The sequence below is a fragment of the Rhamphochromis sp. 'chilingali' genome, assembly GCF_963969265.1.
Source record: "Rhamphochromis sp. 'chilingali' genome assembly, chromosome: 2".
NCBI classification, from domain to species: Eukaryota; Metazoa; Chordata; class Actinopteri; order Cichliformes; family Cichlidae; genus Rhamphochromis; species Rhamphochromis sp. 'chilingali'.
This window is the reverse complement of record NC_137930.1, coordinates 4811101-4825011: the sequence shown is the minus strand read 5'-3', so window position 1 is coordinate 4825011 and position 13911 is coordinate 4811101. Positions and strand designations below refer to the sequence as shown.

The window sequence follows — 13911 nt, the reverse complement described above, 5'->3', positions numbered from 1 at the left end:
ACTCATCCCTGTTGCTGTTAGCAGCAATGTATCTAGGTTATAATTAAAGTTGTGGAGAAAAACACAACATCCAGTATCATAACAAAAAAATTTCTGCTCTGAACTGGAAGAAAAAAAACCCTGAGTAGAAGCTCACATCAAGAGCTTGTACTGAATTGTAAGCGTAAGCGAATCACTCAGGACTCGCTCACCCCCTCCCTCCTGTGCTGAATCATAGAGCGAACGATTCACTCACTCATTAACCCCCTCCCTCCTGTGCTGAATCGTAAGCGAATCACTCAGGACTCACTCACCTCCTCCCTCCTGGCTCACAGCTTCTTCTTCTTCTTGGTTGGCAACCAATGTTAAGGCGCATTACCTCCCCCTGGCTCACAGCTCAGTGAACATTTAGATGAGAAAATATATATTTAACACATTTAAGGAAAATACAAATAAAATAAAAAATAAAAATATATTAAAATAAAATAAAAATAAATAAATGTTTATTAAGCAATTTTGATAGGAAATTGCTTAATTTTAGAAATGTTTTTGCTCTTTTTTGCTCTATAAAATAGTCATTTTCTTTTAGAATCATTCATCTTCACATTTTTTGCACTCTCTGGTCGACTGACTCAGTGAATCAAATGACTCCAAAAAATCCGATTCACTTTGGTGAGTGACTCATTAAAACTCGATTCTGTTAGGTGACGGCTGTGTGCGGACAGGGATAGGACCCAAGGTGCAGACTCCGGAGACAGAACTTAAACCAAAACAGCTTTAATGCTGAACGCAAACATCACATAAAGAACGCTGCAGTCCCAAAAACAGAGCAAAGGACTGCAGTGGAGTGAGTCTAACGTCCGGCGTCACATAATCTTTCTTCCTCCGCCGCTTAACCCTCTTGTCGGACTGGTAATCCAGGGGTGAAGGCGGAGGTATAGCGACTGGAGAGATTGAGCACGTGCTCAACCTGATCGCCCGAGGCATAGGCGCTGGCTCGGCCGTAGCCATGGCAGTTTGGAGGCTGCGGGGCCCTCCCAAACCCAAACGTGACCCATAGAAGGGTGACTGGAGCTCCTGGGCATGCCTAGCCTCCTGCCTCACGCTCTCCTTGAGGAAGGCAGAAACTGCGGGTCGCCGATACCACACGGAGTCTGCTGGGTCCATGTTCTGGTCACGATCTTCTGTTAGGTTACGGCTGTGTGCGGACAGGGATAGGACCCAAGGTGCAGACTCCGGAGACAGAACTTAAACCAAAACAGCTTTAATGCTGAACACAAACATCACATAACTAGAAAAAAACTCAAAATAAACTAACACCGGTGGATGGGCAAAACACACAGCAAAATAAACGGTAGATCGCGACACGGACACAGAGAAACACAGGGCTTAAATACAAAGAGGGAGCAATCAGGGAATGAATAACAGGAGGGAAACACAGCTGGGGCAAATCAGAACTGACGAGACCAAAGGAAGCGTAAAGTGAACACACTGAGATAAGACAGAGACCTTCAAAGTAAAACAGGAAACACATAACACAGACTCACATGCAGGCACTACAGAGGGAACAGAGACGTGGGACCAGGGCAGACACAAACACTGACTGAACACGGGGATATAGGAACTAAGGATACACAGAGACGCAAACTAGACAAGGGGATACAGGTGATAGGGGAGACAGAGCAACTAAAGAAGACAGAGACATAAACCATAAGACAGAACTCAAAGAAACCAAAGACTAGAAAGTATAAATAATATAATAAACTCAAAAACCCTGGGTCAACGACCCAGGCATCCTGACAGATTCAGTAAAAAGAATCAAATTTACCATCACTACTCTACATTTATTTTTTAAAATATATAATTAGCACAGCGTGGCCGTGCAATGTTTTATATGTTTTTTTTAGTTTTTATTCCTATTAATTATATTTTCACTTGTTACCTCTGAATTATTGAAATTACTCTTTTAATTATTGATTATTCTCATTAATTTTCAATCATTTTATATATTTTTCCATAGTATTACATTTGAATTTAACAGATCATTCTCTCACATAACAGACAAATATTTGGGAAATTATGATACATTTCTGAATGTATTTTTACAATTGAAATATGCATATTTACAAAAAATATATTTAAAAAACAAGTAAATTGTGTTTTACTATATTTTCAGTACACTGCTACATTCTTGTCTGAAAAGATCTTAAAGGTTTATTTTGTCACGCAGAAAGTAGTAATAAGAGTAATATTAAAACTAAGGAGCTGCCACGATTGTTGGAAACTGGAATTGGCGGGGCCGCACTATGAGTTCTGGGATAGGTTGGGCCACGAAGGATACACCCGAAATGAAGGACACATCTGTCGGCCGCATTTGTAGTATCCTTCGAATTGGGACAGCCTTCGTCCCCTGGCTGTGCCTTAATCGGTCTACAAATGCAGCAGGATGCAGCCTAGGAATTGAGACACGGCGATAGCGTCGGTATGTTACGTGTTGCTTTAAAATCTTTCAGTTTTTCTCCAGTTGACTCATTTCTGTTTGCTGGTTTTTGTCAATAATTATAAAAGACAACATATGAGAATGGAGACCTCAAACGTTTACCAGATATGTTTATCGATATTTCATATATAAAAAAGGAAAAACATGATACATTTTTTCAAAACTATACAAATTGTTTTCCTCACATCCTAAATGTTATTGGGTGGTGAGTTAATCAACCCATAAAAATACATTACAATTCAAATCAGTTAAATTAAACTGAACTGAGCAAGCGTACAGGATATCACCAATTCCAGTTGTGTAGCACGAGTAACGATAACAACTGCACAATTTGAACACTTAACAGGCACAAAAACATAGCATGGATAGCAACCTCTAGAGTTAAAAATTAATTGTGAATGGTATAATTGGACATGACATGATTTTTCTTTCCGTGGTATTTTTTGCACTCATGTAGAATTTTCACTTCCTGTTCCTGAAACCTGTTACTACATCTTCCATTGAGAGAAGCTGCATATGAAATGTCCTTAAAATCCTCAAAAAAAGGTGCATGAATCAGTTGTTTGGATTATCTTTGTATATTCCACGTATTCCAAGTTTTATTATCAGATGCACAGGAATGTGCTTATTCAGTTAAGGTGTAATAGTTTTCTGCATTTTTTTATTGTTGCTTTTATTTCACTGTGTTGCAGTATCTGTAGTAACAGTGTGTTTTTCTTTTTTCCTCTTTGTGGCTATTGTTTCTTGTTTAAGTTGTTCTCTTTCTCTCTTTGTGTCGTGCTTTCTCTCGCTTTCGTTCTGTGTCTGTGATTGTCAACATTTTTTATTTCTTCTCTAGACGTTCGCACGATTCCTCACAAGTTTGATGTTGCTGCTTCAGTCAGACACAAAATTTTCTCTCTGGTCCAACATGAGGCTGTATGTGATCATTCCACTGTGTGCTCTGCTCACCGTCACCAAGCAGGTAAGAAACACTGAAGCCTCAGGTCACATAGAAATCTTTTTTAAACTTTAGTACAATTCATAATACACCACCCTTACATTTTCAGGAGCATACAGAGTGTACATGCGAGCTGAATAACTCAGAGAGAATATTCCCCCATGAAAAACTCAGAAAAGTTGAAAGCAGTACATCAGACTGCAAAAGCAACATCATCCCACAGAAGGTAAGTTACCCTGCGACTCATAGTGTCATACTGTTTGTTTGTTTAACCACTGCTGTCTCTGCAGTCTGTGGAGCTGAAGAGTCTACTGCAGGGGTTGGAGCAACGTCTTACCCAGCTGAGCAAAGATGTGCTGATCCTGGAAAAGGAGGATGACAGAGGGCTGTATGGAGTTCTCAGCCTGTATCTTATAGAGAATGAAATGAATGAGATCAAGCAGCTGATTGACAAGCTCAACAGCACCACCCAGGAAAACCAGATCCTCACTGCTAGCGCCACTCGCCAGGTACATTCACAACCACATGCTGCAAAACGCTGACATCACCCTGAAGTGTACATCTACTATTGTGTTTTCACTATTCGATATTATAGATGGTGTTAACAGAACAGTGACATTTAATTCTGTTAAACATATTCTGTATATTCATTGTTTTGAGTGCCCTTTTGTTGATTTGTGGAGTATCAAGCCATGTTAAGAAATACATTTTTCTCTGTTTGGCTCCACATTTGAATGTCTTCTTTCTCTCAGCTGGAGATCATGAAAACAGAAATGAAAGCGCTGGAGAAGTTCGACACCATGCAGGTGATAAAGGGACGACAAACCATCGAGGTTCTGAGGACAGACCTGGACAGTTGCAAAAAGGAAGTGAAGGCACTCACCCAGCTTCCACAGCTTCCACAGGGTGAGTTATGCCTCACTTGCGATTGTTAAGAGGTTGAAACCTCTATAGGACTAGTATGGCTCACAGTTAATACACACTTTAATTTTCCTTCAGGTACTTGTCCTCGCAGCCGGCTTGTTAGTGTTACCGGGCCAGTGTTCTACACAGAAGGAGAGTATCCTGGCTTGTATTCTTATGGAGCCTGGGGCTGTGATCCCAAACCAGAGAAAGGGAAAGAGAACTGGTATTGGTTGGTGATGATGACTTCCAACAACAGATACTCCAACTACATTCGTTTTTACTCCAGCCTGAACTCTCTCATTAGGGGGGTGAGTGCCCCAGGTAAGGAACTGCTGTGTAGTGTCAAACGTGCCAGTTGTCCCTTTGAAGTGGCCGATGACAGGATCGAATTCCTTTGAGATTTTTTAAAGACAATGAAGACCTGTTTTCCTTTAACTTGTGTTACTGAAAATAAATGAGAATGACAGTGACTGCAGAGCTTCACAAATGTTGAAGTCCGGTGATACAGATCATTAGAAAGTTAACATGCACTGTAATTTAACAACAACAACAACAAAAAAAAACTGACTAAAGTAGCATCGGGTGCAGATTCTAGCAAATATTACGTTTAAATAAACTGTGAATATTCTTTGAAATAAATTGTAAAATGTTTGCAAGAAAGAAATAACTTCACCTGCACTGGAAGACTTCCTAGGAGATATTCTAGTAAATAGTTCTCATAAGAGAATAATATAAGTCATTACCTGATAAAGTTCTATTAAAGAATGTTATGTATTGATGCTTTACTAACTGTGCATATTTTAATGTGTCATACTGTGTAGATCTAAATTGCTTATTCGTTCTCTAAAAACACAACCAATGATACTTAAATTTGAGTTTCCCCATCACACTGCTTCTTCTCCTTTCACTTCTTTTTCTGCCAGGAAATGTCTATATCCACACCTCTAACCCAACTACCAACACCATCCAGGGTCCAAATAATGTTCTGTATGGAGGGGCTTTGTATTACAACTGTTACAACCGAGATGCTGTTTGTCATTTCAAGCTCACCACCAAACACGTTACTACCTTAGAACTACACCAAGGCACTAGGTTTTTGTCCACAACTTTTTATTTGAGCTCATGAATATGAGACATAACTATGATGGAAACATTCATTTATGAATAAGAGTTGCTTTTTAAGTGTAAAACATTCACTGTTGTCCTCTGTTAACCAGATATAACTCAAAGGCTAACTTCTGCCACCTTGAGGAGTGTTACCCATACACTGATCTGGATCTTGCAACAGATGAATCTGGTGTCTGGGTGGTCTTCACCACCTCCCTGGACTTTGGCAACATGATCCTGTCCAAGGTGGAGGAGGGTGAACCACCTGCACTTGGAAAGACCTGGCAAACGTCAGTGTACAAGCAGGCGGTGACCAACACCTTCATGGCCTGCGGTGTTCTCTACGCCACACGTTACGTCAACCAAGAGCTCGAGGAGATCTTTTACTCATTCAATACCGTGACGGGGAAGGAGCGGTTCAACCTAGGCATCTTCATCAGCAAGATTTCTCCCAACATTCAAGCCCTGAACTACAGCCCTGTGGACCAGACACTACATGTCTACTCTGACTCCAACATGGTTTACTATAAAGTGATTTTTGAGTAAATTCATAAAAGATTCGATTCAAATAACTGCACCAGTAAAATAAATATTTCTGAAGGTCAGAAAAAAGGGCTGAAAAACCTTCATATATGGGGTAACTTTTAAGGTTAATTTTCATAGTAATGGTCAGTGTTTAATAATTTGCTAATTTTATTAGTTAGTTTGCTAATTTTTTTGTTCTTGTCTTTTACTGGCTTAAGAGATTTTTTAATGACATCTTTAACTGACTTTATATAAAAGTAAAAAAAAAAATTCTAATGAGAGTCAATATTTTTGTGTTTGAGGTGACAAATACTTTTGTGTTTTTGCCCCCTAACATTCTAATGAATTACATTAAACCATTTGCTGAAATGCAATATTGCCAAATTTATCTAAGCTGTATTTGATTTAAACCAGGGGTCTCGTAACCCCAGGCTTTGAGGGCCGGTGTCCTGCAGGTTGTAGATCTCACCGTGGGTCAACACACCTGAAATAGTTCATTACCAGGCCTCTGGAGAACTTCAAGACATGCTGAGGAGGTAATTTAGCCATTTAAATCAGCTTTGTTGGATCAAGGACACATCTAAAATCTGAGTTGTGAAGTCCGAGACCCCTGCTTTAAACTACTTATTTTGTTACAGCTGTTACAAAATGAATAACTGATCCTTTACCCTCTAAAGTCTAAATCATGTTTGGCGCTGACCACAACAATGGCCCCAAGGCCTAAGAAAAGAGCACTTCTTTGGAAAACATGTTATGAGCTGTGCAGTAGATGTTAGTTTAAATGACCATTTGTGTTGTCCTCTAATTGCCAAGACCTAAGTGAACTACTTTTGAACCAGAACACAAATTAAATCTTCTAATGCACATCTGTACAGCAAATTAATCAAGTTTAACATTTCCAATTCAAAATGAAAATATGAACAAAGCATATTGATTATCAAGTCTAAGCATAACTAAGTTTAAGCCCATTCTTTTCTTTTAGTGCTTATATTCCACTAAAGTATATCAGTGACCAACTCAGACTTCATTTGAAAATCTAAAAGAAACCTTTTAATTTCTAAAAATGTGTTTGCAATACTTTAAAACATAATCAAACTCTGTGCTAAAGGTATTACCGGAAACTTGGTGTATGTAAAGCAGTTAAAGAGCTTAGAACACAATAAATTCAACCATTGCTAAGACATTGCATGCATAACACAAACCACAATATAAAAATAAAAAATTATTATTGCAGTCTGAGTGCAAAGTGGGCACTTTCTGTTCCTAAAACTTCACTGTTACAGGATCTACAACAAAAATTCTGCATGTAAATGCAGAATTTACATGCAGAAGGGTACATATTAGTCACCGTCTGCGTTTATGCAGGGTCTTATTGCATCATCCAGCCACAGCACTGAGTTATGAATGCTTATTGACTAGCAGACTGTAATAGTGTTAACAGAGTGTTATTACAACAGGTTTAGACTGCTGCCTGTACACAAAACTTTATCTCTGGTGTTTATTCAATAAATAAAGGTTTAAGAGATGTCTGTATCAAAACAGACAATTATCTTTGTGTTGTCAGATAAACTGTACTTGGTTCTTGACATCCACTGCCTAACATTACTGTTGCTATGTTTGCTTAACCTTGTGTTTATCTGATGTCTTTAATATGGTGGCAAAAAATAGATGGACTGCTTCCAGTTGGAGACCTCAGTCTTGTATAAGTGACAATTTCAAATGGCCGTGAAATACCCATCTTGGAATCTGGATTCATGTTCTTTGTCCACTCTTGTTTGATTCATTTCATTGTGGTTTTCCACCTGTTGTCTTTGTGGTCTCTAGTTTTTGTCAGAGAAGTCGGGAGCTGTGTCTAGCACCTGAGAGCTGTCTTTATCATACTCCACAGAACAAAACTGTGGTATGAACACATTTTTAATTTCTTTAGTAAATTCATGACAGCTTCCTTTGATACATTTTTTAGGGAAGGTCCAAATCACATATGTTACATCATAAATTGTCTACAGCATATTGTGAAAAAGTCCTGGTGTTAAACTGACCTGCCTGCAGTTCGTAATATTATTCAACACGTTCTCATCTCAACACGTAACATACCACAATTTGTCATAGTCGTCGGCATGAGAGCAGGTTGAATCTATAAATGTGTTTTATGTGTGACATGAAGCTCAAATCTGTTCACTTTCAGATCCTGAATCACTTTGGAAAACACTATGTGTATGGTTAAGGTTAGGGTTAGGGCTGGAATGGATGGCTGGAGCCTGTGCTTCAAGTGTGTCTTACCACTGTGTCTTAAGTGGCTTTCTGTTCAGAGCGTTTCATAAGGACAAAAGGGTACCTTTTACGTTACTATGAGACGCTTAGGGGAGTGACAAATGTTATGTGTTGGGAAAATTAAATAGATAAAAATAATAAAATAATTTACATTTCTTGAATTTCTTGGACAAATATGTATTGCTAATCCAAGTCTGGTATTGTATGAGGCATAAATAAATTATGCATTATTTTAGCACAGACTGCTCACGTGATACGGTTAAAAGAGCTTAGCGTGCACCAAAATGAGGTAGTGGCTAACACACTGCACGAATAATAAAGACCAGAACGAAATGTAAAATTTAAATGGTGGAATTGGACACATTGTGATTTTAGTCTCTGGCTATTTTACGACTTGTCTCATTTTCAAGTCACCGCAGGTTTAGCTGTGACTCATATACATTATAAAACAAAAAATGTTCCCAGCATAAACTTTACTGTATGTAGCAAATACAGTAAAATTATAGTAAGTAAATATATTGTATAAAGTTTATTTTGTATTATGTTTTTTGTTGTGTGTTCTAATAGTGTTTAAGAGTGCATTTGAGCAAACTGTTGCAAAGACTCAGATTGCACTGACAGTTTTAAATCTGCAAAGAAACTTGCTGATGCAGTGGGTTTGCTAAAATATGTGCATGTCAGTAAACACAGAAAAATCATATCTTGAAGAATGCAGTGTTGTGTTTCGTAAGTCATTACTGCCATTGGCTCTGAGAATCCATATTGATTAAATTCGTAGATGATTAAATGTCCTGTGCTGAACAGCAGTGAAAAGGGGAAAACAACTTCAAAAAGTTTTTGTAATTAACAAAAAATGTCATGAAAAACAGTGACAAATGTCACTGAGATGCATGATGCATGAAATACAAACACACCCACATCCACTTCCTCACATACGGAGGTTAGCGGGAATGTTCACAAGCTGCTGCAGCAGTTTACAGATGGTTTTGTTCAGCTCTGCTCTCTGTGATTCACCATGAAGCTGTACGTGATCATTTCACTGTGGGCTCTGCTCACATTCACACATCAGGTAAGAAATACTGAAGACTTCCTTTAAATGATAAAATATCCATTTTGAATGAAGTGACAAATACCAAATACCACTAAATGCTGCTGCTTATTTCACTTAAAAATACATTTAAATTTCAGGCTCCTCCACGAGAAAAGTGTGCATGCGAGCTGAATAACTCAGAGAAGGCATTCCCTCATGAAAAACTCAGGATAGTTGAAACCAACGTATCAGACTGCAACAGCAACATCACCCCACGGAAGGTAACTAGTCTTTTAAAGCTCTCATGCTGTGTGTCTCCATTCCTGGTTAATCACTGCTGCCTCTGCAGACTGTGGAGCTGGAGAGTCTACTGCTGGGGTTGGAGCGTCGTCTTTCCCAGCTGAACAAAGATGTGCTGATCCTGGAGGAGGAGGATGACGGAGAGTTCAGTTCAGTTCAGTTCATTTTTATTTCAAACATTTCAAACATGTGCCTTCACAATCATTACAAAATATCATTCCATTATTTGTTTGAAAAGGAGTAGGCTGAAGTATTTACTTATTTGTCCCTACCCCCTCAAGTTGGATGACGGAGAGCTGTATGGAGTTCTCAGCTTGTATGTTATAGAGAATGAAATGACTGAGATCAAGCAGCTGATTGACAAGCTCAACAGCACCACCCAGCAACACCAGATCCTCACTGCTAACGCCACTGAACAGGTAGATTCACAACCACATGCTGCAAAACACTGACATCACTCTAAAGAGCATATTTACTATTGTTTTTACACTGTCTTGTAAAATCATCATCACTGTTATGTTAGGTTATGTTATGTTATGTTATGTTATGGAAACAAAAAGTCTTGAAATTAGGTCAAAAGAGCATTTTGAAAAGTATTTGATATTGATAAGTGTGTTGTATTCATTTTTCTATTTCGCTTGATCTTTTAACATCTGCTGTCTCCAAGCTGGATAACCTGAAAGCAGAGATGCAAGAGCTGGAGAGGTTTGACACCATGCAGGTGATAAAGGGACAGCAAGTCAACTCTGCTCTGAAGGCAGATCTATTCAAGTGCAACAAAAAAATTAACACTACCGTCACGCCAACCGAGCCCCCACAGGGTGAGTCTAACAACCAGGTGGGGTTGGGGGTTGGATGGCTGCTACTGAGGCCCTGAAGGGGTTAATAAACCGTTTTACAGAAGACCAAACATGAACTAAACTGAGCTCAATACAATGAAACTAAAAACCATCAAACAAAGACGAGTTATGAAGGCATTACCAAACTATTTGAAGGCCATTATTGTATAATGTGAAGTATTATTGGCATTTGGTCAACATTTGCCTTATTTACCAAAAACGTATTAAGTACTTTCCAGGATCCTTACTTGTCAGAATCTATTATACATGTAAATGTGTTAATAATGTCTGTTAAAACCTTTTCCAGTGATTATCTTGATGTTGGCTTGAAAATAAATATCTCCCTCTACTGTTACTGCAGCTTACTGCAACTTCTGCGTGCGTGTACATTTCACATTTTGGAGAGGCAAAGCATGAAATGAACCGGCGTGTCTACTCCACACTTTGTTGTGATATCAGGTTGCCTCGGTATACAAAGTATTCTAGAGACAAGTAGGAGGCCATTTGTCTGACAGCTGGTTGTACTATGCACTGCATCCATAAAAGTAGCAGCAGAAAGAACAACTGTTACACACTTCTCCCCTCAGGTACCTGTCCACGCAGCCGGCTTCTTAATGTCACTGGACCAAGGGTCTACACAGCAGGAGAATATCCTGGCTCGTACGCTTACGGAGCCTGGGGTCGTGATCCCAGACCAGAGGAAGGCAAAGAAAGCTGGTACTGGCTGGTCATGTTGACTTCCAGTAATATATATGCCCACTATGTTCGTCTTTACAGCAGTCTGAGTTCTCTCATCATTGGAGTGAGCGTCCCAGGTAAGGAACTGTTCTCTTCTTGTGGTTAATTGTCAGAGGTACAATTTATGTAACAAAGCATTTTGGGTTTTATTGCAATCACTTTGAAGTGGTTTGTTGATTTTATGTAAAAAAAATCATTCACCCTGCAGGTTTACCAGATTTTGTGGTAAAACTTGAAGGAAAGCATAGAGAATATAAAGTTTATTCGGCATATCCACAATACCTAACTATTTGAGGCATTCAGCTCAACAGTTGTGCAGATCTTTACAAAGATTAATGTGCACTTTAATTTGTAAATGAAGACTGAGAGAGACTGATAAGCATTTGGTGGACTAGCAACTACTGTACTTGTTGGCGCAGGATAGTATCTTTCTTTTTCACCAATGAGTGCTGGTCCTGCACACGTGCATAGTCAGCTCTGCCTTGGTTCCTTCTGAGACCTACATTTAGAAAGTCCTTATGAACAATTTTTTGCAGTTCTTTTTTATTAATGACACGTTTTTTACATACTAGAAATTGTTAAACTATTTTCTCACATTTATTCTTCCATATCGTTTGTCTTCTTCTTTTTCAGGTAACGTCCAGATCCACTCCTCAAACCCAACTACCAACACTATCCAGGGTCCAAATAATGTTCTGTATGGAGGGGCTTTGTACTACAACTGTTACAACCAAGATTATGTTTGTCGATTCAATCTCACCACTAAAAGTGTCACAACCTTACAACTACCAAAAGGCACCAGGTTTGTCTTGGACCTCATTACTTGATGAAATGCTGAATAACTATGACAGAAACTTTCACTGCTATCCTCTGTTAACCAGGTACAACTCAAAAGGTAACTTCTGCCATCTTGAGGAATGCTACCCATACACTGACCTGGACCTGGCAACAGATGAGTCTGGTGTCTGGGTGGTCTACACCACCACTCAGGACTTTGGCAATTTGGTTCTCTCCAAGCTAGAGGAGGGTGAAACACCGGTGCTTGGAAAGACCTGGCACACTTCAATCTACAAGCGGGCAGTGACCAACACCTTCATGGCGTGTGGCGTTCTCTATGCAACACGTTACATTAACAAGGAGGTCGAGGAGATCTTTTACTCATTCAACACCGTGACGGGACAGGAGAAGTTCAACATTGGCATCTTCATGAACAAGATGTCTCCCAACATTCAAAGCCTAAATTACAGCCCTGTGGACCAGATGCTGCATGCTTACTGTGACTCCAACATGGTTTCCTACAAGGTGTTGTTTGGGTAAATTGTTATGTTGATGCTTAAAGCCAATTTTCACATAAATGAAATAAACATTAAAACCTCCCTACTTCCTCCTTGTGATATTTGCCATTTAGGTAAATAGGTAAGGTAAGGTAAGGTAACTTTATTTATACCTAAAGGCAAGGTAAATTTGCTTTACAGAAAAATGACAGCATTTGACATCCCTTTAAAAACACACATACCTAGTAAATATATAAAACTCACTGTGACACATACTTTAATATTTCGAATCAAAAACAGTTCTTATTTAATTCAGTGACAGCAACGGGGACAAAGCTATTTTTATAACGCTTTGTCCTGCATCTCGGATGGCCTGTATTTGTATAGCGCTTTACACTACACACAGTCATCCACCCATTCACACACACATTCACACACAGGTGATGGCAAGCTACTTTGTAGCCACAGCTGCCCTGGGACGCACTGACAGAGGCGAGGCTGCAGGAAACTGGCGCCACCGGGCCCTCTGACCACCACCAGTAGGCAACAGGTGAAATGTCTTGCCATAGGACACAATGACCGAGACTGTCAGAGCTGGGGCTCGAACCAGCAACCTTCCAATTACAAGACAAACTGCCAACTCTTGAGCCATGATCACATTTAGGTGGCTGATTCTACAGGAGATATCTGCGAAGCTTTCTCCGATGCATTTACAGTTAAATTTAATTTGTGCAACATTTTAAATTCTCCTTCAAGCATCATAGAAAATCTTCCACATTTTAAAGCTCACAATTTAAGTGCAGACCACTGAAAGTGGAAGAGCTCTTGCAAAGAAGTTGCAGTCTTTGCATCAACCGTAAACTCCTCTGTACACCAAAGTATTCTGGAGTTAATAGTGAATCCAATTGTCTGACAGCTGGTGCCCAAATGGGGTCATTCAATGGGAAAATGATGCCACACAGCAGCAAATCTACAACTGAATTATTAAAAAAGCAAAGAAAAAATCAGGGTGTTGCAATGGCACAGTCAGTCCAGCTCTCAACCCAGCTGAGATCCCGTGAGAGCTGTGCATAATAAAAACCTCCATAGCTTAATGAACCAAAGCAATGTTGTAAAGGAGACAAAATTCCTCCATAATGATTTCAGAGACCAGTAAAGTCATACAGAAAGATTACTGCAAGTTATTGCAAGATGGTTCTACAGATTATAAAATTATGGGCTTTATATCTTTTTACACACTGCTTCTACATCTGGCTTAGTTTTTCTTAAATAAATTATATGTCATGTGTTGTTGTTCATCTGAGGTTGTATTTAAATTATTTCCCGGTAAGGAGCAGATGGTTTTGTTATTATTATTTTCTGACATACGAAACCCTGGAATTGCAATAGGGTTTATGTAGCTACCGCAAGGATTGACGTAAGCACCATGTAGAGTTATTAAACAGGGTTTATTCTGGTCTTGACAACCCGTGAGAACTGCTCACGTTCGAAACAATTAAAAA

At 39.2% G+C, this 13911-nt stretch overlaps 1 protein-coding gene across 1 annotated transcript; it reads left to right on the top strand.

Moving 5' to 3' along the window:
• Positions 1-3389: 3389 nt before the first annotated feature.
• LOC308392742 (olfactomedin-4-like) lies at positions 3390-12505 on the top strand (the record flags this gene model as incomplete). The annotated part of the gene is made up of 8 exons (XM_080875946.1): positions 3390-3443; positions 9417-9539; positions 9608-9703; positions 9855-9977; positions 10226-10379; positions 10985-11212; positions 11769-11937; positions 12017-12505. 8 exons carry the CDS (start codon positions 3390-3392, stop codon positions 12450-12452), a joined length of 1383 nt encoding a protein of 460 aa, XP_080732072.1. The 3' UTR covers positions 12453-12505.
• Between the last annotated feature and the right edge of the window lie 1406 nt (positions 12506-13911).